At 42.5% G+C, this 23,065-nt stretch overlaps 1 protein-coding gene across 3 annotated transcripts in view; it reads right to left on the bottom strand.

Moving 5' to 3' along the window:
* Nucleotides 1-548: 548 nt before the first annotated feature.
* LOC311149622 (ephrin type-B receptor 2-like) overlaps nt 549-23,065 on the bottom strand; it is an 81,057-nt gene continuing 58,540 nt past the window's right edge. Inside the window, exons 4-15 of one of the 3 annotated variants that reach the window (XM_084186809.1) lie at nt 16,185-16,340; nt 13,706-14,041; nt 12,620-12,744; nt 12,341-12,503; nt 12,020-12,193; nt 11,535-11,669; nt 9,382-9,629; nt 7,840-8,055; nt 6,946-7,095; nt 6,511-6,704; nt 4,477-4,632; nt 549-4,248 (exon numbers count right to left, since the gene is read on the bottom strand). In XM_084186809.1, coding sequence (XP_084042935.1) covers nt 4,140-4,248; nt 4,477-4,632; nt 6,511-6,704; nt 6,946-7,095; nt 7,840-8,055; nt 9,382-9,629; nt 11,535-11,669; nt 12,020-12,193; nt 12,341-12,503; nt 12,620-12,744; nt 13,706-14,041; nt 16,185-16,340 — 2,162 coding nt within the window. In that variant the 3' untranslated portion in view covers nt 549-4,139. Of the gene's footprint in view, nt 4,249-4,476; nt 4,633-6,510; nt 6,705-6,945; nt 7,096-7,839; nt 8,056-9,381; nt 9,630-11,534; nt 11,679-12,019; nt 12,194-12,340; nt 12,504-12,619; nt 12,745-13,705; nt 14,042-16,184; nt 16,341-23,065 lie in introns of all 3 variants that reach the window. The other 2 variants (XM_084186810.1, XM_084186808.1) reach the window with 2 other exon arrangements.

The following is a 23,065-nucleotide window of genomic DNA, read 5'->3' on the forward strand; positions in this document are numbered from 1 at the left end:
ATTCCCTCCGAAAATAGCTTTGCAAAAACAAATAGACAAGCAACTTGACTGCTGACATTGTTGGACAAATATCCTAGAGTGGTCTCTACTTCCCTCTTGTGTTCAATGTGTTCTTTACGGTCTAAGCACCAGTTATTTTACAGTGAGGAAAAAACATTAAGTAGAAGACATGGTCAAATATAGAAAATAGTAAGTCATAAGATCTTTATTTGATGAAATATACATTTAATGCAAGATAAAGGGGAAAAGTTATTTTAGAAAATAAAGGTACTTTGAGACAGAATGTAACCAATATTTTTTATTATTATTGAAACAGTTGTACCGGCCTTCAGTTTGTTGTTGTAGTTGCTGTTTTCTTTTGTTTTGTCTTTATTTTATTTTATAAAATAGACAAATAACAGTATTACAAATAATTAGAATTGTTACATCATTCACAGGGTTACAGTCAATGTACATTTATACAGAAAACAAAACGTCCCAATGCAATCACAGTGGTTAGGCGGAGATTGGGGGACGGGGGACGGGGGGGGACGGGGGGGGGACGGGGGGGGACGGGGTTGGGAGCGGAGTTGGGGTTTGGCAGACCAAGGATGGAGGACAAAAGTGAAAGAATGTGAAAAAGGTACTATAACGGTATAGAGGTACAGTAATAGTGCAGTTTTAACTTGGGACCAGCATAGGGAATGAGAGTTATTTTTTAACACCTAGAATGACAAATACTTAAATGTGGTCATATAGAGAGGGCACAACTATATTGACTTGAGGTTACAGTAGAAGCGTCCATTTTGGTTTATTTTGTTAGCAAATGGCACGCACTCAGAGATGGCAGGCTCTTTCTGAGTGTATTTGTTGACAGAAGCAAAAAATAAACAAATAAATATTTGTATGATTTGACAGTCTTCCTTCATTCACAAATTCAGATCTTGTATAGTCCATTGCCTCCCCACTTGTTATGCTAGGCCTATAAAAACAAAGTAAAATTGTGTCTGGGGCTATCCTATATGATCAAATAACAAAGCTTCCAACACATTAATGCACATGCTGTACCTTGATGAGAAGCTATGCTAAACGACAGATAATAAATTATAAGATGAGGACAATGTATCTGTGAAGAACTGCAGAGGATAGTATTTGGAAGAACATATCCCTATTTATCGAAGTGGGGAGTGTCTTTTTCCCCCAGAAAAGCAGAGTTTGTTGGTTGGGTAGCAGTAGTATAACATTTTAATAACACTGTTGTCTCATTGAGGTGTCTCCTAATTAGTACCTTATTTATAACTATTAAATGCTATGTGAGATGCCCTATGGAATGACTGATCATGATTTATCCATGAAGTGCTGAGACAATGGAATCATGCAGACACTGTAGCACTCAAGGAGCAGAGGTTGCAACAGCCTGGTTTTACTTGTCTAGTATCTTTTGGCTGCTTAGAAAAACACTTTTAAAAAACATTTTAAACGTTTTCCTGCTGATCCCTGAACCTCAAGTACAGTACGTTATGGACGGAGTATCAATGTGTAAACTTGTTGTGATTTGTGCTGACACAGTAGGAGACCCTACCTCTCAGTACAAAAAAACTGAAGGCCATATTTTTTTAATGACCTTTCATCCATTTCTTTAAAAAGTCCCCACTTTTCTATGTGACGATTCATAAACACGTGTTCTAACTTTTTAAATAGTAACAGCAACAGTATATACATGTCAATATGTCCACCGTGTACGACCCCAGATTACGTGACAATTCACAGCTCCATACTGTCAATGGTGATCATAGGTAGCAGTATAAGAACAAACAATAAGCAGTGTTCTGTGAAGTCTTTTAAATATCAGCAGGCTCCCTTTCTAATAATTTCCCACCTGTGGAGCTTCAGAGGCTGCCATTTTGTGCAAGTACATTATAGTACACCTGGCTGCATAACCTAAGGCAGCCATTTTGTATGCACCATAAAGGGGAGGACAAGTGCTTCTTCATGACAGGACCAAAGTACATTGGTATTCACATGAGATCGTTTAAACATAGCGGAGGGCAAAGGGAAAGAGTAATCTAAACTTTGCACACAACACATTTGTAATGGAAGAATTCATGGTAGCGCCCATCCTACTTAACCATTAAGGTGCACATAGAAACATTTAAAAAACAACTCAAAGATTGCATGTAGCAGAACTCCAAAAAACAGTGAAAATGTCCGACATGGTTCAGTGGCTATGGCAACCTGTGATTCCCAGAAGAGAGAGAAACAATGGAGAGCCCCTAGCCTTTTGGGGGCCCTAAACAAGATTTGGTTAGCTGACATGGGCTAATTGAGTGACTGTCAGTGACTGACAATACAGTGAGCTCCAAAAGTATTGGGACAGTGACACATTTTTTGTTGTTTTGGCTCTGTACTCCAACATTTTGGATTTAAAATCATACAATGACTCTGAGGTTAAAGTGCAGACTGTCAGCTTAAATTTGAGGGTATGTTTCATATGTTTCTAAACACTTCTACATTAACGTGGATGCTACCATGATTATGGAAGGTCCTGAATGAATCGTGAATAATGATGAGTGAGAAAGTTACAGACGCACAAATATCATACCCCCAAGACATGCTAACCTCTCACCATTACATATAACATGGGAGGTTAGCATTTTTCGGAGGGGGATATATTTATGCTTCTGTAACTTTCTCACTCATCATTATTCACAATTCATTCAGGACTATCCATAATCATGGTAGCATCCACATTAATGTAGAAGTGTTTAGAAACATATTCGATTCTTATTTACAATAAAGTGACTCCAAAATTACACAATACATTATTTACCATTAATTTATATTGGGCACAAAATAATCTGAAACACAACCAAAGCAAACAGCAAATGCATCCAATAAGTTTGTAGAGTCACAAGCTTGATGTAGTCATTGCATGCTAGGAATATGGGACCAAATACTAAAATATTAATAAACAAAGAAGTGAATTTGTCCCAATACCTTTGGTCCCCTAAAATGGGGGGACTATGAACAAAAAGTGCTGTAATTTCTAAACGGTTAACCCGATATTGATGACAAATATCCTCAAATTAAATCTGACAGTCTGCATGTTAACCTCATAGTTATTGTATCATTTCAAATCCAAAGTGCTGGAGAACAGCGCTAAAACAACAACAAAAATGGTAAAACGTCCCAATACTTTTGGAGCTCACTGTAAGTGGAAAACTGCTGATGCAAAACCAAATTTCGAAATTGCACCTTGTGTAATCTACGTTTCTAACTCTCAACAGTAAGTTGAGACCCCGACTGAGACCCCTAGCGGCCACAGGGCCCTACGTGCAGCGCGTAGTCTGCAGACGGAGAGTCAAGTGCATCTGATATGTACAAGACAATGACATGCACAGTACATTACATTTATATTATGGTTATTTTGGGCTGTTGGAAGTAGTGTGTTCAAAGGTTTTTAAAAAACATTCAAAAAAATTTTTCAAGAGATTGGAAGTACTCTAGGTGGCAAGCGGAAAATATAATCACCATAATTTTCTAACTGTCAAAAGAGAGAATTATTCACAAGAACGCTGAGTCTGATGCTTCCAGAAGATGAGTCATTTCATTTTACATCCATAAAGTCTATGGAACTTTATGTGAGTCCGTTCAGAGTACTGGTCATATTGTTGGAGTCGCTGATACCCTCAGAACCTCATTGTGAAAGATGAGAGTAAAGTTCTATGAAGTCTGGTCCCAACCTACTCTTAAAAGCCATTTTAAAGGGCAGTCTTGTTGATGAGTTTCAGTCTGGGGACTAGTAGAAATCATATCCAACCAATAGACTGTAAACAATATCCTTCTACAAACAGAGGGAGGGGCTGCAGCTCTGCACTCAACACAGACAGACTGCAGTTGGAGACCGGACACATTCTGGACACAGTCGTAGGCTCAGCACTAGAGACAGACTAAACATAAGAGGAGGCGGTGGTTGTGGACTGAGCACAGCTGCAGACTGACCAGACTTACCGCACAGTACGGCTGCAGACTGTTGACTGAACTCATGGGAGGATGGTCTAGAGAAAGGGGTCTGATGGGGGTGGGAGTCACAGTCTGACAGGGAGACCAGGCTGGGGGTCCGGTCCAGTCCGGTGTCCTCCCCGTCTAGAGGTCAGAGGTCAGACCTCCACAGAGGTGATCTGGTTCATCTGGGCCCGCATGGACTGGACACTGTTCAGGATCTTCTTCTGGTGGCCTACTAGCGTCACCCCTACTCGGAGGATGTCCCTGTGAAGAGAGAGAAAGCAATCAGCAACACAGCAGTCTAGGACACATTTAGTACAGTCTATGAGGCCAGATTTAGCACAGTTAGCACAGTCTAGAACACTTTTAACACAGTCTAGGTCTATGACACATTTAGCACAGTCTATGACACATTAAGATCAGTCTAAAACACATTCAACACAGTCTAGGACACATTTAGCAGGGGGAGGTTGTCTGGAGAGGTTAACTTACTCTGTGGTCATTTGTGAGACCACATCGAAGCTGGTGAACTCCTCATTGGCAAAGTTCTCCTTGTACTGGCCCATCTTGATGGCATCCAGCCACTCATCCACAGTGCTGAAGCTGGAGAAGTCAGGCGTACTGCGGCCTAGCAGAGGTAGGTGAACACTAGGAACAGGAGAGGAACCCAGTGAGAGCCCAAACAAATCCATTGAAAACCCATTGAGAACCCAAACAAATCCATTGAGAACCCAGTGACAACCCAAAGCAAACCAAAAAAGATAAGGAGAAAAGAGAAAGAAACAGTGAATCAAAGAGCCTCAGATGAAACAGTGCACCCCGGCCATCCTACAATATAAACTAGATGCCCTCAATCTCACACAGGTTATCAAGGAACCTACCAGGTACAACCCTAAATCCGTAAACATGGGCACCCTCATAGATATCATCCTGACTAATTTTCCCTCTAAATACACCTCCGCTGTCTTCAACCAGGATCTCAGCGATCACTGCCTCATTGCCTGTGTCCGTAATGGGTCTGATGTCAAACGACCACTCCTCATCACTGTCAAACGCTCCCTAAAACACTTCAGCGAGCAGGCCTTTCTAATTGACCTATGGGGGTGCCACAGGGTTCAATTCTCGGACCGACTCTATTCTCTGTGTATATCAATGATGTCGCTCTTGCTGCTGGTGACTCTCAGATCCACCTCTATGCAGACGACACCATTTTGTATACATCTGGCCCTTCCTTGGACACTGTGTTAACAAACGAGCTTCAATGTCATACAACACTCCTTCCGTAGCCTCCAACTGCTCTTAAACGCTAGTAAATCTAAATGCATGCTCTTCAATCACCCACCCGCCCGACTAGAATCACTCGGCGGGTGGACAACTACAAATACCTAGGTGTCTGGTTAGACTGTAAACTCTCCTTCCAGACTCGCATTAAGCATCTCCAATCCAAAGTTAAATCTAGAATCGGCTTCCTATTTCGCAACAAAGCATCCTTCACTCATGCTGCCAAACATGCCCTTGTAAAACTGACTATCCTACCGATCCTTGACTTCGGCGATGTCATTTACAAAATAGCCTCCAACACTCTACTCAGCAAATTGGATGTAGTCTATCACAGTGCCATCCGTTTTGTCACCAAAGCCCCATATACTACCCACCATTGTGACCTGTACGCTCTCGTTGGCTGGCCCTCACTACATATTCGTCGCCAATCCCACTGGCTCCAGGTCATCTATAAATCTCTGCTAGGCAAATCCCTGCCTTATCTTAGCTCATTGGTCACCATAGCAACACCCACCCGTAGTTTGCGCTCCAGCAGGTATATCTCACTGGTCATCCCCAAAGCCAACACCTCCTTTGGCCGCCATTCCTTCCAGTTCTCTGCTGCTAATGACTGGAACGAACTGCAAAAATCTCTGAAGCTGGAGACTCTTATCTCCCTCACTAACTTTAAGCATCAGTTGTCAGAGCAGCTTACCGATCACTGCACCTGTACACAGCCCATCTGTAATTAGCCCACCCAACTACCTCATCCCCATATTGTTTTTTATTTTGCTCATTTGCACCCCAGTATCTCTATTTGCACATCATCTTCTGCACATCTATCACTCCAGTGTTAATACTAAATTGTAATTATTTTGCACTATGGCCTATTTATTGCGTTACCTCCATAACTTACTACATTTGCACACACTGTATATAGATTTTCTATTGTGTTATTGACTTTATGTATTGTTTATCCCATGTGTAACTCTGTGTTGTTGTTGTTTTTATCGCACTGCTTTGCTTTATCTTGGCCAGGTCGCAGTTGTAAATGAGAACTTGTTCTCAACTGGCCTACCTGGTTAAATAAAGGTGAAATTAAAAATAAATTTAAAAAATGAGTCTGTCCTTTACAGCTTCCTTTCCTTGAGTCCTTTCCTTGGACTGGAGAGTCCACTAAAATTAGTGGTCGTCATTGAGGAAAGGAGATGAGGAAAGGATGGAAGCCATTTAAGATGACTGAGACATAGCCCGTGAGTGCCTTACCTTGATGACAGCGGCGTCATGGCCTTCAGACTGTTGGGATTGCGGATCATCTTGTCCAGGTTGTTGACAATCTGGCTGAACTTGGGCCGGTTGTTGCGGTCCTTCTGCCAGCAGTCCAGCATGAGCTGGTGCAGGGCACTAGGACAGTCCATGGGCGGGGGCAACCGGTAGTCCTGCTCTATGGCATTGATCACCTACAGGGCATTGGCACAGATTTATATGAAAATCAATAGCCTTGGCCTAAATTGTTTCTCTCCCCATGTGGTTAATACAGCCTGAAGTATAGTAAGACTGTCTCTCTCTCTGAATGTGTCTCACTGTCTCAATCGCTCCATCCCCCCTTTTCTCTCTGTTTTCTCCAAGTGACTGCAATAATCTGCTTTAGGACTAATATTGTAGGTGAAACGATGATGATGATGACTCCTGGATACTCACATCTTGATTACTCATGTCCCAGTAGGGCCTCTCTCCGTATGACATCACCTCCCACATGACGATGCCGTAGCTCCACCCATCACTGGAGGAGGTGAACTTCCTGTACTGAATGGCTTCCGGGGCGGTCCATCGGATAGGGATCTTCCCTCCCTGTAAAGACAGACAAGTGTTCCATACCAATTCTCTACCCTTCAGCCAGGACTGTGCACTTGGTCACTCCCCTCATGCATTTAGAAGCATTGGATTGGTGCAAGTATGCCTGAAGGGAGTTACAATTTGGTAATTTAGCAGATCCTCTTCTCCAGAGTGATTTAGAGTCAGTTTCCACCATATTTCTTAAACCAGACCATTTCTTTTAAATCTATAAGAAGGAGTACTCAGTGCACAGTTCAGGAGAAGGGTAGAAAATCGGACTGCAGCCCGCAAATAAAGCATTGGTTGTGGGTGGATCTCAGTAGTCTCAAGAAGTGGCGTTGTTTCGTCGTCTTCTTCTGCACTGATCTGATAGCACTGGACAGGTAAAAGCAAATCCTTTGTTGAGACACTGATATTGCTTTCCTGTGTCCTATGCTTGCAAATCAATGGTGATGAAAGGAATGAGCCGAGGAGAGGAAGCCACTTTAGACTATTAGGATGCATCCTGCATGTATAATCTCAAACCTGATACATTTCCATACTAGCATACCACTTAGAATGCATGCCCAATACATTGCTTCATAATAAGTGGCATTCTAGTGTGTATATTGGAACCATAGAAATATTGTCTATTTCTATGATTGGAACAGAGCCATACTCACCAGGACACTGGTGTTTGTGGTGTCTAACTTGCCCAAAATACATTGCTTTATACTACATAGTATGGAAGTATGGACATTGGGACAGAGCCACACTCACCAGGGCACTGGTATAGGTGGGATCTGATGTGTCTTCCTCCAGAAAGCGTGAGAGCCCGAAGTCAGACACCTTACACACCAGGTTGCTATTGACCAGGATGTTGCGGGCAGCCAGGTCCCGGTGCACGTAGTTCATGTCATTTAGGTACTTCATGCCCGCCGCAATGCCACGTAGCATGCCCACCAGCTGGATCACCGTGAACTGCCCGTCATTTTGCTTTAAAAAAAAAACACTGAAACTTTATATTGCTATACTATGTTATGTTATACTATGTTATGCTATATTATGCAATGTTATGTTATGCTATGTTATGCTATATTATGCAATGTTATGCTATGCTATGTTATGCTATGCTATGTTATGCAATGCTATGCTATGCTACATTCTATGATATGTGTTCAGGCGTGCGGTACACATTCGAAAAAATTATGCTGGTTCTCATATTAGTTCCCCTAGTGTTGTTAGCCACATAAAATTGAGTGTCTGGCTGATCATCACTTGTATCTGTGAGCTCACCTGATCTAACTAAGCCCACTCTACACACCTCACACCTGGGCCAGCCCGTGAGAAACCCACCAGAGCTAATCAAAAACCAAAAAGCTATAAAGTGTAGATGTGGAGGAGAGACAGCCACTGTGTTCTTGAATCCATTGGGTTCTTGATGTTGAAAAGCAGTTGAAAAATCAGTATGGTTACTATGATATTTCATATGACCTACAATACTTCACATCTAAATATAATTTTGATTCTGTCCTATTTATTATCTCTGAAATTCACTCATGAGATTAGGCAGAGATCTAGCCCTTAGCTGCTCCTCTCCTAATCTCCTAATCTAGTCACCTTTCCATTTATTTGCACTGATCCAAAAGAGAAGACAGGTGAAAGCCACCTACTGTATTTTAACCTGATACATGTCTGGAAGAAGGAAGGGAAGGAAAAAAGGAGAGGAGATCTCTCCAGAGTATTGAGATGCTGAGGCCCCCTGACCTACATATCTAGGATCTTAATTTGGGCCAGTTTGCTACAGGGGTTGCAACATTTTTTGTAAGGGAACATCCCCACTGGGCACAGACGTCAGCTCAACGTCTAGTTTTGATTTACATTTGGTTGAGTTGTCAACTAACGTGAATTCAATGTGAAATCAACCAAATCAAATCAAATGTTTATTTGTCACATGCGCTGAATACAACAGGTGTAGACCTTACGGTGAAATGCTTACTTACAAGCCCTTAACCAACAATGCAGTTCAAGAAATAGAGTTAAGAAAATATTTACTAAATAAACTAAAGTACTAAACATTTCACCATATCAATGGACTAGGTTAAAATGCTCTTACAATGAGGACTTTTTGCAAATCCAATTAGTTTTCCATGTTGATTCAATGTCATCACATTGATTTTTGGGGTTGAAATGCCCAGTGGGTCAAATCTGAAGTTTCAAAGTGGAAATTGCAAACTTCAGAAGCCTTTTTAAAACTCAAATACACTAGGAAACTTCTCCTGTAACAAGGTAATCAAATTAAGATCCTACATCGGTACTGACCCTGAGGAAGGAGTCCAGTGATCCGTTCTCCATGAACTCAGTAATGATCATGACGGGGGCGCTCTTGGTAACCACGCCCTCCAGGTGGATGATGTTGGGGTGGTCAAACTGACCCATGATGGATGCCTCAGATAGGAAGTCCCGCCTCTGGCACTCTGTGTAGCCCGTCTTCAGTGTCTTGATGGCCACCAGGATCTCTCTCTTCCCAGGGAGACGCAGGTTCCCACTGCACACCTCCCCAAACTCTCCTGAACAATAACAGGTTCAGGTTTCAGATATACTGTCCATCAGCAAAGGACTCTGATACACCACTATAAGACTTATCCAAGTGCTATAACATGGGACAGTAACTTGGATATCTTAAATGTACTGTAAGAAAATCTTACAATATGTATTATTGGGTTTAATCCACACTGTACACTACCGGTCAAAGGTTTTAGAACACCTACTCATTCAAGGGTTTTTCTTTATTTTTACGATTTTCTACATTGTAGAATAATAGTGAAGACATCAAAACTATGAAATAACACATATGGAATCATGTAGTAACCAAAAAAGTGTTAAACAAATCAAAATATATTTTATATTTGAGATTCTTAAAATAGCCACCCTTTGCCTTGATGACAGCTTTGCACACTCTTGGCATTCTCTCAGCCAGCTTCACCTGGAATGCTTTTCCAACAGTCTTGAAGGAGTTCCCACATATGCTGAGCACTTGTTGGCTGCTTTTCCTTCACTCTGCGGTCCGACTCATCCCAAACCATCTCAATTTGGTTGAGGTCAGGGGATTGCGGAGGCTAGGTCATCTGATGCAGCACTCCATCACTCTCCTTCTTGGTAAAATAGCCCTTACACAGCCTGGAGGTGTGTTGGGTCATTGTCCTGTTGAAAAACAAATGATAGTCCCACTAAGCCCAAACCAGATGAGATGGCGTATCGCTGCAGAATGTTGTGCTAGCCATGCTGGTTAAGTGTGCCTTGGATTCTAAATAAATCACTGACAGTGTCACCAGCAAAGCACCCCCACACAATAACACCTCCTTCTCCATGCTTTACGGTGGGAAATACACATGCGGAGATCATCCGTTCACCCACACCGCGTCTCACAAAGACACGGCGGTTGGAACCAAAAATCTCCAATTTGGACTCCAGACCAAAGGACACATTCCCACCGGTCTAAAGTCCATTGCTCGTGTTTCTTGGCCCAAGCAAGTCTCTTCTTATTATTGCTGACCTTTAGTAGTGGTTCCTTTACAGCAATTCGACCATGAAGGCCTGATTCACACAGTCTCCTCTGAACAGTTGATGTTGAGATGTGTCTGTTACTTGAACTCTGCGAAGCATTTATTTGGGCTGCAATTTCTGAGGCTGGTAACTCTAATGAACTTATCCTCTGCAGCAGAGGTAACTCTGGGTCTTCCATTCCTGTGGCAGTCCTCATGAGGGACAGTTTCATCATAGCACTTGAAGAAACTTTCAAAGTTCTTGAAATGTTCCATATTGACTGACCTTCATGTCTTAAAGTAATGATGGACTGTCGTTTCTCTTTGCTTATTTGAGCTGTTCTTACCATAATATGGACTTGGTCTTTTACCAAATAGGGCTCTCTTCTGTATACCCCCCCTACCTTGTCACAACACAACTGATTGGCTCAAATGCATTAAGAAGGAAAGAAATTCCACAAATTAACTTTTAAGAAGGCACGCATGTTAATTGAAATGCATTCCAGGTGACTACCTCATGAAGCTGGTTGAGAGAATGCCAAGAGTGTGCAAAGCTGTCATCAAGGCAAAGTGTGGCTATTTGAAGAATCTCAAATATAAAATATATTTTGATTTGTTTAACACTTCTTTGGTTACTACATGATTCCATATGTGTTATTTCATAGTTTGATGTCTTCACTATTATTCTACAATGTAGAAAATAGTAAAAATAAAGAAAAACCCTTGAATGAGTAGGTGTTCTAGAACTTTTGACCGGTAGTGTAAATCAATATCAACTTTTATGGGACTGTTTCCCAGACACAGATTAAGCCTAGTCCTGGACTAAAAAGTGCTTTCAACTGAAAATCTTCATTGAGAATGCTTTTTAGTCCAGGACTAAGCTTAATCTGTGTTATAATGTATATGTTATAATGTATATAGGGTTTTCACCTTCACCGGTTGATTTTTTACCTGCGCCAATGACTTGCTCGATCTTGACACAGGAGGTGTCGATCTCTTTGGCAAACTCCCTCACTGCCTCGTTGGGGTCCTCATAAGTGAAGGGGTCAATATAGATCTTCATTCCTGGAGACACTTGGAAGGAGAAACAGAGAAAAAACAGAGGCTATGCATAATATACAGCCTGGGGGTACGTATTGGCTACATACAACAGTAGCTAAAACCTTGCCTGGGCTTAGACCTGATACAGGTGGTTAGATACAGTAGTAACCCTTAACTCCCAGTATTTCACATCTAATCGTAATGTCACCACTGTCTCCAGGATGGTAGCGTTATTCCTTAACAAATGTTTCACTCCACTATTCAACACATTTCCCACGGATAGAAGGTTGTCTGTAGGAAGGAGAATTTATATCAATCAAAATTAATCCTAGTTTAAAAATCTATAATTAACAATTGTAAAACATGTTACTCACTGTGGCCACTGGTGTAGTGCTGGACCTTGTCTGTGTATTCAGATTCTGGTCTCTCAGAGCTTCTTCGATTGCAGACGATGACCAATACGACCACAGCGATGATGAAGACCACACCTGCAGCAGCTGAGCCAATTATGAGGGGGAGCTTCTCCTGAAAGCTGGACTTGTACTCCTCTGCAAATACACAACCAAACAAACCCATTCCTCTTATTAACTTCTACAAGGTTGGCCTACTCTGTAATGTTGCACTTTTGGGACTATACCATATACCGGGCAAGATAATTCAAAAGTGTTTGAAAAACACTGGTTCGAATGGCATACCTTCAGTCATGGTCTGAAAGTACATCTTTCCGCTGAAGCGTCCGAATCCGGCCACGGTCCGAGCCCGCACCTGGAAGATGTATATAGCTCCGGGCTTCAGGCCACGGATGACTGCTGTGTTGGTCTGACTGCGCACCACCGATGAGTTCCACTCTGCCATGCTCTGGAACACACAGACACAGACACACACACAGACACACACACATACACACACAGGGTGTAAGAGTGGATCTGCTCACTGTTTGAATTACAGCAGTAATACCTGTCAACTGACTTTACCTTATCATAGTACTGCAGCTCATAGTCCAGTATGAGGCCGTTGGGCTGGTCCGGTTGGGACCAGGAGAGAGTGATGCTGTCAGGGGTCCGGCTCACCTGGTGCATGATCGACACGGCCGATGGTGCTGATAGAGAGAGAGAGAGAGAGAGAGAGAGAGAGAGAGAGAGAGAGAGAGAGAGAGAGAGAGAGAGAGAGAGAGAGAGAGAGAGAGAGAGAGAGAGAGAGAGAGAGGGATAGAAGGGTTAGGGTTAAGGTTAGTGACATTACCACAACACCAGAAAGAAGCTTTCAAAACCCAACTGGTAATCAAGAACAAGACTAATGATGCAGCAAGGAACAAAGAGCCAGGAACATTGGAGATGGTTTATTGAGTATTATTACAGTCACCCAGGTGATTTATTGAGTATTATTACAGTCACCCAGGTGATTTATTGAGTATTATTACAGTCACCCAGGTGGTTTATTGAGTATTATTACAGTCACCCAGGTGGTTTATTGAGTATTATTACAGTCACCCAGGTGGTTTATTGAGTATTATTACAGTCACCCATTCACTGAAAATACTAATAGTAATAATGTATTTGTTTTCAGTCTGAGATATGAAATATTCACTCAGTAGGCAGACACACTCACACTCACACTCACACACACACACACACACACACACACACACACACACACACACACACACACACACACACACACACACACACACACACACACACACACACACACACACACACACACACACACAAGGCCTCTCCTAATGAGGACTTAATTAGGGCATGTTTATGTAACATTAGTGCTTTTGGTTATAGCCTGTAATTGCTGCCATGCAGGTCCCAGCAGCCCCAGAAAAACACTGGGGCTCATGGGAACCTGAGTTTGCTCTTTTCACAGTCCTATCCCAGACAGTAATTAGGACTGACAGCTAGTGCAGTGGAGAAAAGACTACAGTGTTAAGGGCAGAGAGTTGCAAGTGTATAGCCTGACCCTAATAACAACATTGCTTAACACCCAGTCCATTTGAAACTTGAACCTCAACTAATAACGCTGTAAATCATGTCTGAATACTATACCCTTACCGGCCTGGTTGGTGGTGATGTTGACTGAGGAGTAGTGTGGCGAGTAGGGGCTCTGGTCGGAGACTCCATTGACCGCCTGGATCTCAAAGGTGTACTGTGTGTGGGCCAGCAGGTCAGTGATGTGGACGCTGGTCTCCGTCAGGCCCAGTTGGCGAGGGATGAACTGGACATTGTCCCCGCAGCGTGTACAGCCTCCCCGGCCCCCTCCACAGCTCTTACAGATGATGTTGTAGACCACGTCCTCGCGGCCGCCGCCATCACGTGGCGTGCTCCACTCCAACCTCAGGGACGTCTCGTTCACGATGGAGATTACGCTCTGGGGCGCGGAGGGGATGGCTGTCAGGGGAGATGGGGGAGATGAAGAAGAGTTTAGGGAAGGTCACTGATGATGAGGTTTATACTCCAGACAGTGGTCATCATCAAACCTGGTCCTGAGGAGCTACAGGGAGTGCAGCGTCAGATTCCAACACAACCCACACCCTGTACTATAGCTCTCCAGCATCAGGGTTGTTGACTGCTGGTTAACTCTGTAATAAATTAACTCTGTGTGGTTGGAGTAGTATACAGTAGGTTACAAAACTATAGTCTCCACACGTCAACATACTTCAATATTCGGACACAAATTTTTGTTTTTTATAAACAATACAAAACATACACATACAAACGACAACATCATACAAACATAAACTACATCACCCCTGCCCAGACCCACTAGCACACACCCCCATCTCCAGTGCCTGCATTTCTCTCCACCACATGGCCTGAAACTGCATTTTGTTTCTCTCCGTAGCCCACACACTTTCAATAATGAAATAATAAATCATTAGGTTTTTCCTTTGTGTTAATGATTGCGGATTGATAGATTTCTAAGTTTTTAGTATATGTTTTTTCAAGATGAGTGATGAAAAGAGAATCGTTCAACCCATCGGGTATCTCACTAGACCCCCATATGACATGTCTTAAAATATGCAGACAAACAGATTAAAAGTAAGGTTACATTGTTAATAGTTCTGACAGGCAACTTTCTAGCTCCGCCCACAACTTCCGGACTTTATTGCATTCCCAGAAAGCATGGATTATTGAGTCATTATTAGTTTTACACTTAAGACATGACTCTGCCGTTATGCTATAGAATTTGTGAATTTTGTCTCTTGTATAATACATTCTATACATTGGTCTATCCTGGATTAAGCGTACATTTTCGTTAACTGTAATTTTGTTAGTTATTGCTCCAACTTTCCCTCCATATTGTGCCAACATCAGTTATTTTTAAGTCTTGGTTCCAATAGTTTATATATATTTCTAAGAGATAGTCAGTTGGATATGCTCTTTACAAGGTTTTATAGTTCTTCCCTATCATATGAACATATTTTTCTGACTCAAATAAGATTCCCTCAAGGTTGCTCTGATGTCCAAAATATTTCAAATAGAAATGTTGTGATATTTAACTTTTATTCTGACACTAAATTCAAAGACTCCAAAGTATTTGCATGAGCTCTATTCAAGTCCATCAGGCTTCAGATCAACATTTCTATAGAAGGAAGAGAGAGCGGTTAAAAGAGCAGTGTGCTAGCTAACTAGCGTCCTGATGGAATCTGAGAGACACAAAGAATGCCCCTGCATGCTCATTTCTGCCTCTTCAATTAGAGAGAGACCGCTGAGGGCCACATCTCCATTGTGGCCCTGGCTACATCCCAAATGGCACCCTATTGCCTTTTTTGTGCACTACTTTTCCCCAGGGCCCATAGGGTGCCCATAGGGCTCTGGTTAAAAGTAGTGCACTATAAAAGCAATAGGGTGCTTTTTGGGACACAAACCCATTTTCAAATTCAAAACAGCTGCCCCCTTCATAAGGGACAGGCTTATGCAAATCTCTCAGGCTATTTTCTCTGAGGTCCTTGTCGGACTGTTGCACCAATGGAAGAGAATGGAAGGGACATTCCAACAGTTCAGTGCTTTTACAAAAGAGGGCCACCACATGCCAGAATGAAACATAACCCTTGTTTGGCCCTTGGGCACCTAGAAGTATGCATCACTTTGGTATTTCTTGTACAAGTGGAGCTGGAGTGTTGATAAAAAAGTGAAAGTTGAATAGATTTGGCTTGAGGTTAGCACTTTTGTTTGTGCTCATAGCATTATGCACAAAATATATCAGAATCATTGTGTCTTTGCTAGGCAGGTTCTTTTTTCTATAGTGAATGACACATAAGGCCTACGTTACATTATTAGGGTTGAGGTGATGGATTCTGTTAGTAAATTCAAATAAAAAATGAAAACTCAGAAGAATTGATAATGGCCCATTATGTCCTGGGAGCATTTGTCAATTCATTATTTAAAATGTGAATTTTTATACTATTCTTATATACACAAAAAGCCTACTAAATAGACTGTTGTATGATAATCTCTACTGTGTCTTTCCTTAACACTGTGTAGTACCACCTATGGAGAGTGTGTGGTACTGTAAGGACTAGAAACCTACTGGTGCAGGGTATCTGCGGGGGATCCGAGTCGGTGCGGTAGTAGCCGTTGCGGCACACACAGTTGGTGGCCCCCTCGTTGGTGGTGCGACTGTTGATGGGACACTGGAGACACAGGTGGTCCCCCTGGGAAGACTTAAAGAACCCTGAGCCACACGCTGCATATGAGAGAGAGAGAGAGACGGGGACGGGGGGACGGGGGGGAGACAGAGGGAGTTAGAGAGGTTATGAATTAACTTATTATACTGAAGAGTGACATAAAATGTAATACTCCAGACATTTTTCACATTGACAGCTTGAGAGAAAAAAGGGTACAGAGTCGATTGAAAGACAAATTCCCAGACATATAATAAAATATTGGTCTTGAAAGGCACAGACATAATACGTTTTGGCATGTCCTTCTACATATGGTTAATAAAATATAACTTCCAGGAGTCTGAGGTTTGTTGCTATTCAGGTTTTTGTCTCATGGCATTTGAAAATCTTGGAGAACAGAGTGAGGCAAAGCTTATTATGGAGGTCTGGAATTGAATGGCTATACTATAAAAGGCAAAAGGTGTATGATAGGGAGAGAGAGGGAGAGGGGAAGGTACGTGTAAGGGACAGTATAGGGGGTTATACATATTCTACAACTGTGTTGTAATAGGGTTTAAAGAGAGAGAAGAGGATCGGTACCAAATCCTCATATCATTACCGTAGGAGGCTACAACTCTACATCATATATTCTCCTTCATGATTGCCTACATAGAGAATGTCTCACTGTACACTTGTAGTTTCTATGTGTAGAACCCTTTGTTCCAAACAACACATACTGCTAACCAATATCCTACAAAAACCATGGAGTTTGTCTTCTAAAGCATGGGTAAGTTATGTGAAATTCCAAATCTGGCCGTCATACCATCATGGCCAGCTAATCAACCCCGGCTTCCAATTGACTCATTCATCCTCCCTCCTCTCCCCTGTAACTTTCCCCCAGATTGTTGCTGTAAATGATAATGTGTTCTCAGTCAATTTACCTGGTAAAATAATGGTAAAATAAAATACAAAATAAATGTGTAAAGGTTACTGCAGCCTCCAGCTTTGCAAGCTAATCCAATCAAGATGGTGTGAAAGTTATTAGATGCCTGGCTGGCACTTCCTCAACTTTCTGGGTACGTCCCAAATGGCACCCTATTCCCTATATAGTCCCCATAGGGCTCTAGTCAAAAGTAGTGCACTATAAAAGAATAGGGTGCTACTTAGGACGCAGCTTCTGACTGTCTGACACTGGCAGAGACGTGGTAGTCTATCCCAGACCTCTTTGGGGTGCATTTAGCCAGTCTGTGTCATGACAGTGGGAACAAATATATACAGTAGTATATTTATTATTATTCTCTAGTATTGAAAGAGTGTTTTCCTCTTTTAAAACATTTATAATCTTGTTGAATTCATTTAGGTTTTGTCTTATTTCCCAAGAGGTCCAAACACTCCCTAACAAACGCATTGGGCACAGATGTCAGTTCAACTAACATTAATTCAACAGGAAATCAACAACACATTTCACCCTGTCATTGGATTTAGGTTTAAAGTTCGATAAAAAAATGACAAAATTCCCTTACGTTGATGACTTTTTCCAATCAATTTTCTAAGTTGATTCAACGTCATCACATTTAATTTTGTTGTTGAAATTATGTGGAAACAACGTTGATTCAACCAGTTTCTGCCCAGTGGGAGGTATCTCACATCACCCTGCTTTGAATAACTGTCCTGTCTTTCACTTCCACAATGAGAAGCTATAGGAATCCTAGGATGTCAAAGGACAGCCAGTCTGACAAGACAAAAGGAAGAGTCTGTTGGCAGAGAGACCCAGGGAACACCCATGGCTAGACCCAGATAGAGAGGAAGACTGAAGGGGGAGAGAAAGCAGAGGGGATTGACAGTTCTATGACAGAGAGTCATTCAATAAAGAAAGAAAGTTGCACACTCAAATATAGTATGGACCAATGTCATCCCAGCCCCTGGATCCTGGATCCAACCACCATAGAAATATAATTACTAGAATGGGTTGAAGTCAATGAGGTTGCAATCAAATTACAGTGGTCTGAGACGCTTTCCCATTCTACTCATTCTATTTCTATTAAATTATATTTCTACCACAACACCCCCCTCCAGAGACAAATGTGTTATGAATCTTACAGTACAGTAATGAATAGCATACTAAATGCTCAATAACAGCCATCATTAAATCTTGTGGAGAGCTATTGACTTATACCTGAAATGGGTCAGCTGGGGTTGTGGTGGAACATTGATTTTGTCTGTTAGAAATGGATGAGTGTACCGTATCACCAAGCATTCACAGCTCTCTATCAAATTAATTTCAGATACTGTAAAATACGGATAGAAGTGGAGGGCGCTCAACCAACGAGTTGAGGTGCAACCAAATTTTGTATCATCCTTGTTTCATTCACTTCTCACTCCCCCCCCCCACCCCCGCTGCTCTGTGGACATTCCCTCTGGGACATTCTAAGAATTTCACTGTACCCTGCAATTACAAATACCCTGTACATGTGACTAATAAACAAATAAACTCATCCAATCTAACAAAATAAAAATAAAGGAAAAGGTGCGATGCTCGCTCACCATTAAAAACATTATTTTATTTAAATCTGTAATCCTTAATGGTGAAACAGCCACGCCCATTTGCGATATTACAACAACAAATAAGTTACTGCAAACACCAAACTGTTTTTTCCCATGGCACAGCATTAGAAGAGCACAATATGTACTGCATTTGCAGTGGTGGGGTGGCCAGTGGCGCTGTTTCCCCTACTGCGGATTCCATCTTTAAGAAACTTTAAAAGCTTGACGTTTCGGCCTTCATCAGAACCATCATCAGGCCGAAATGTCAAGCTTTTAATAGTTGCTTAAATAAAATAATGTGTTTTTAATTGTAAAGTACTATCAAATAAAATGGTATTGCACAATAATAATTGTATAATGTGTCTGAATGGCTCGATCAGAACTAGGGCTGTTGCGGTCATTACAGCCAGTGATTGTCAATCAAATAACTGCTGGTCTCACAGTAACTGACCGTTAATTAACATAAACACATTTAGCATCTCCTGCCTACAAGCCACTGATGCTGACCTTTGGAACATCTACATTTTATAAAGTCTAATAAATCTATGTAATATAGCCTACACCATCACAATAAATCCATTATTTATTTTAGACAGGTCTAAAGAAACATGATATGAAGAAAATGTAGTCTATTTCAGAAGAACAGAATAGCATACTCTGAGTTGTCCTTATGTTAGGCCCTGATCTGACTATGCCATATGGCTGTGGGCTACACTAGCAGACAAGATTTGCTTAGAATTCCATGGCATTATTTTATATTATTTTATACTATGAAGAATACAATTGAACATAGAAAGGATATTTTCTCCAAACGATTTGAGGTATTGCGCACATGCGGCTATTGTGTGTTGAGCAGTTAACAAAGAAACAGGTACTGCTATATGCTTAACTTAGAGTTATTTAAGTAACTTTAGTTGTGATACAAATGTTGGGCTATATGTTTGATTTTTAATACATTCTAAGGCTGCAAGATGCGACTTTAATGATGATTTGAAAAAAGTCACATGAAAGGCATGAGCTCTGCTTTTTGTTTTTGCGCAGGCTGTACACACTTCATCAGTCTCTCATTCACAATTTGACAAGTATTTGATAATGCCTTGAATTTCCTGGCTGCATCCCCTTTGTGTGGCCATAATCCCCCCCTAAAAAAATCCATGCCTTTTGCGGCCAGTGGCCGTTGTGCCCTTGGGCTGAATATAATAATTATAATTTCCGAAGCACCTCACACTCACATGACTCTCCATCACCTCTCACTCACATGGCTCTCAGTCACATGATTGCATCTTTCTCACAGGCTACAAGTGAAGACCGACACATCCGGGACGCAACTGCGCGCGTCCTTATCCAATTCCGAGGTGCATATTGAAGATATTGGAAGAACTGTCCACATTTACTTTTCGTCAGCCAACAAGATTAGGCCTAACAAACAGTAAAATCACTAGCCTATGTCAATCTACTATCCCCCATAGTACAAAAGTTGACCTATTCTATTCTGGGCGAGAAATAAATATTCCAAACATAGTCTGGGACAGTTGTGGGATTCAATAGATCCCAAATTAATACAATCCCGAGTGGCGCAGTGGTCTAAGGCACTGCATCGCAGTGCTAGCTGTGCCACTAGAGATTCTGGTTCGAATCCAGGCTCTGTCGTAGCCGGCCGTGACCGGGAGACCCATGGGGCGGCGCACAATTGGCCCAGTGTCGTCCAGGGTAGGGGAGGGAATGGCCGGCAGGGGATGTAGCTCAGTTGGTAGAGCATGGCGTTTGCAACGCCAGGGTTGTGGGTTTGATAAAATAATGTATGTGCTAACTGTAAGTCGCTCTGGATAAGAGTGTCTGCTAAATGACTAAAATGTAAATGATAACAAACCCAGTTTTAAGCAATGAGCCTGATGCAACAGATGACAACGTTTAGCTTAAAATGTTGATAAACTATTAGGCTATTTCTTCACATTAGAGGGGGGGGGATCAATGTAAATAGTCCGGGTGGCCATTTGATTAGTTGTTCAGCAGTCTTATGGCTTGGGGGTAGAAGCTGTTAAGGAGCCTTTTGGACCTAGACTTGCGTATGCACCCTTTGTAAAGCAGATTAGTGTGCTTAATTTTAAGAAGTTACTTGGCCACTTTAGTTGTGATACAAACCTTATCAAAATGTATAGGCCTATGGGCTAGGCTACATGAGGTGCACGACTATGATTTGAAAAAGTCACACACAAAAAAACATGCGCTGTTTGCCTTAAGCTGGGCATCATTCACAAGTGATATTATATAATTCACAAGTGATAGGCTAATATGGTCAACCATCACACTATCCTTGATTTAATATTGTCTTTACATATACTAAATAATACATGTGTGAAATGTGTTTTGATTAGAATGTACCATTATCATGCGCCTGTCTTGAAACAGGGGCAGCTGAAAAAAATACATGTCTATGCACTTAAATAGCGAATGGAGGATGCTTTTCCGTGGTTAATTTTCACGCCAGCCAGGTGGGCTATACTCCTGTTTTGAAGAGAAGTAATGTGCTTAATATTAGGAAAGTTGAGAAATAAATATAGTAGGCCTAGCCTATAGAAAGCTGATGGGATCCTCCTCTTTTTAATAGAGGCCATCACTCTGTTTTCTCATGCAATTGCATAGCCTATAGAACCCATGGGGCACAATTGGCCCAGCGTCGTCCAGGTAGGGGAGGGAATGGCTGGCAGTGATGTAGCTCAGTTGGTAGAGCATGGCATTTGCAACGCCAGGGTTGTGGGTTCGATTCCCACGGGGGGCTAGTATGAAAAAATAAAAATAAATAATGTATGCACTCACTAATTGTAAGTCGCTCTGGATAAGAGCATCTGCTAAATGACTAAAATGTAAAAAAATGTAAATGTTGAGCACCATCAGCTCATGGGCTCTCAAGTGTTTGATTAGATTTTCAATTACATTTGCATTGATGTCAGAGTGATTAGAGGGACAATAGAGTGCTGAGGACCAGGCAGTCAGCAAGTTTGGTAGGCTACTAATGACCGTCAGCAGCATCAGAGCTTGGAGAAGCCTAATTACCGTGACTAAACGGTCACGTGGAATTTGACTGCCGTCATGACTCGTGACCACCGGTTTGGCAGTAATACGGTCACCGTAACAGCCCTAAACAGAACCTTACTGCTCATCGAAGCACACACACAAAAAGCAGTTTCATATACGGTTGTGAATAGAGCACTTGTGATGGGTGATTTGAAGGAGTCAGGCGCAGGAGGGTAAATCACAGAATGACAGGATTTATTCTGGAATACAGAATATGCAGTAAAGCGTCAAAACAGTCCAGTGAGCAAAACAGGCACACTGTAACCAACAAGGCACACGGGGAAAATAACCTGGCGAATACAAAATACAAGGAGCTCCACCGAGCTTCACTATCCTCACAATAAACAATCATACACAAAGACAAGGGGGCAGAGGGAACACTTATACAGGTACTGATGAGGGGATATGAACCAGGTTTGTGTAATCAACAAGACAAAACAAATGGAATGATGAGATGAGAAGCGGCAGTGGCTAGAAGGCCGGTGACTATGAACGCTGAAGCCTGCCCGAACAAGGAGAGGAGGCAGCCTCGGAGGAAGTCGTGACAGTACCCACCCCCCTTGACAAGCAGCTCCAGCAGCGCGCCAACACCGGCCTCAGGGACCACCAGGAGGACGCGGAGCAGGGCGAGCCAGATGGCGACGGTGGAAATCCTGCAACAGGGAGGGATCGAGGATATCCCTCACCGGGACCCAGCACCGCTCCTCCAGATCGTACCCCTCCCACTACACGAGGTACTGAAGGCCCCCCACCCGACGCCTCGAATCCAGGATGGAACGGACGGAGTAAGCCGGGGCCCCCTCAATATCCAGAGGGGGTGGAGGGACCTCCCGCACCTCGGACTCCTGGAACGGACCAGCCACCACTGGCCTGAGGAGAGACATATAACGAGGGGTTAAGACGGTAATCTGAAGGGAGTAATAACCTATAAGTAACCTTGTTTATTCTTCGCAGGACTTTGAACGGCCCCACAAACTGCAGGCTCAGCTTCCGGCAAGGCAGGTGGAGGGGCAGATTCCGGGTCGAAAGTCAGACCTGATGACCCGGTACAAAGACCGGGGCCTCACTGTGGTGGCAGTCAGCGTTGACCTTCTGGCGACGCACGGCGCGTTGGAGGTGGACGTGAGCAGCTTTCCACATCTCCTCCGCGCACCTAAACCAGTCATCCACCGCAGGAGCCTCGGTCTGG

The sequence above is a fragment of the Coregonus lavaretus genome (assembly GCF_964263955.1).
Source record: "Coregonus lavaretus genome assembly, chromosome: 22".
NCBI lineage: Eukaryota > Metazoa > Chordata > Actinopteri > Salmoniformes > Salmonidae > Coregonus > Coregonus lavaretus.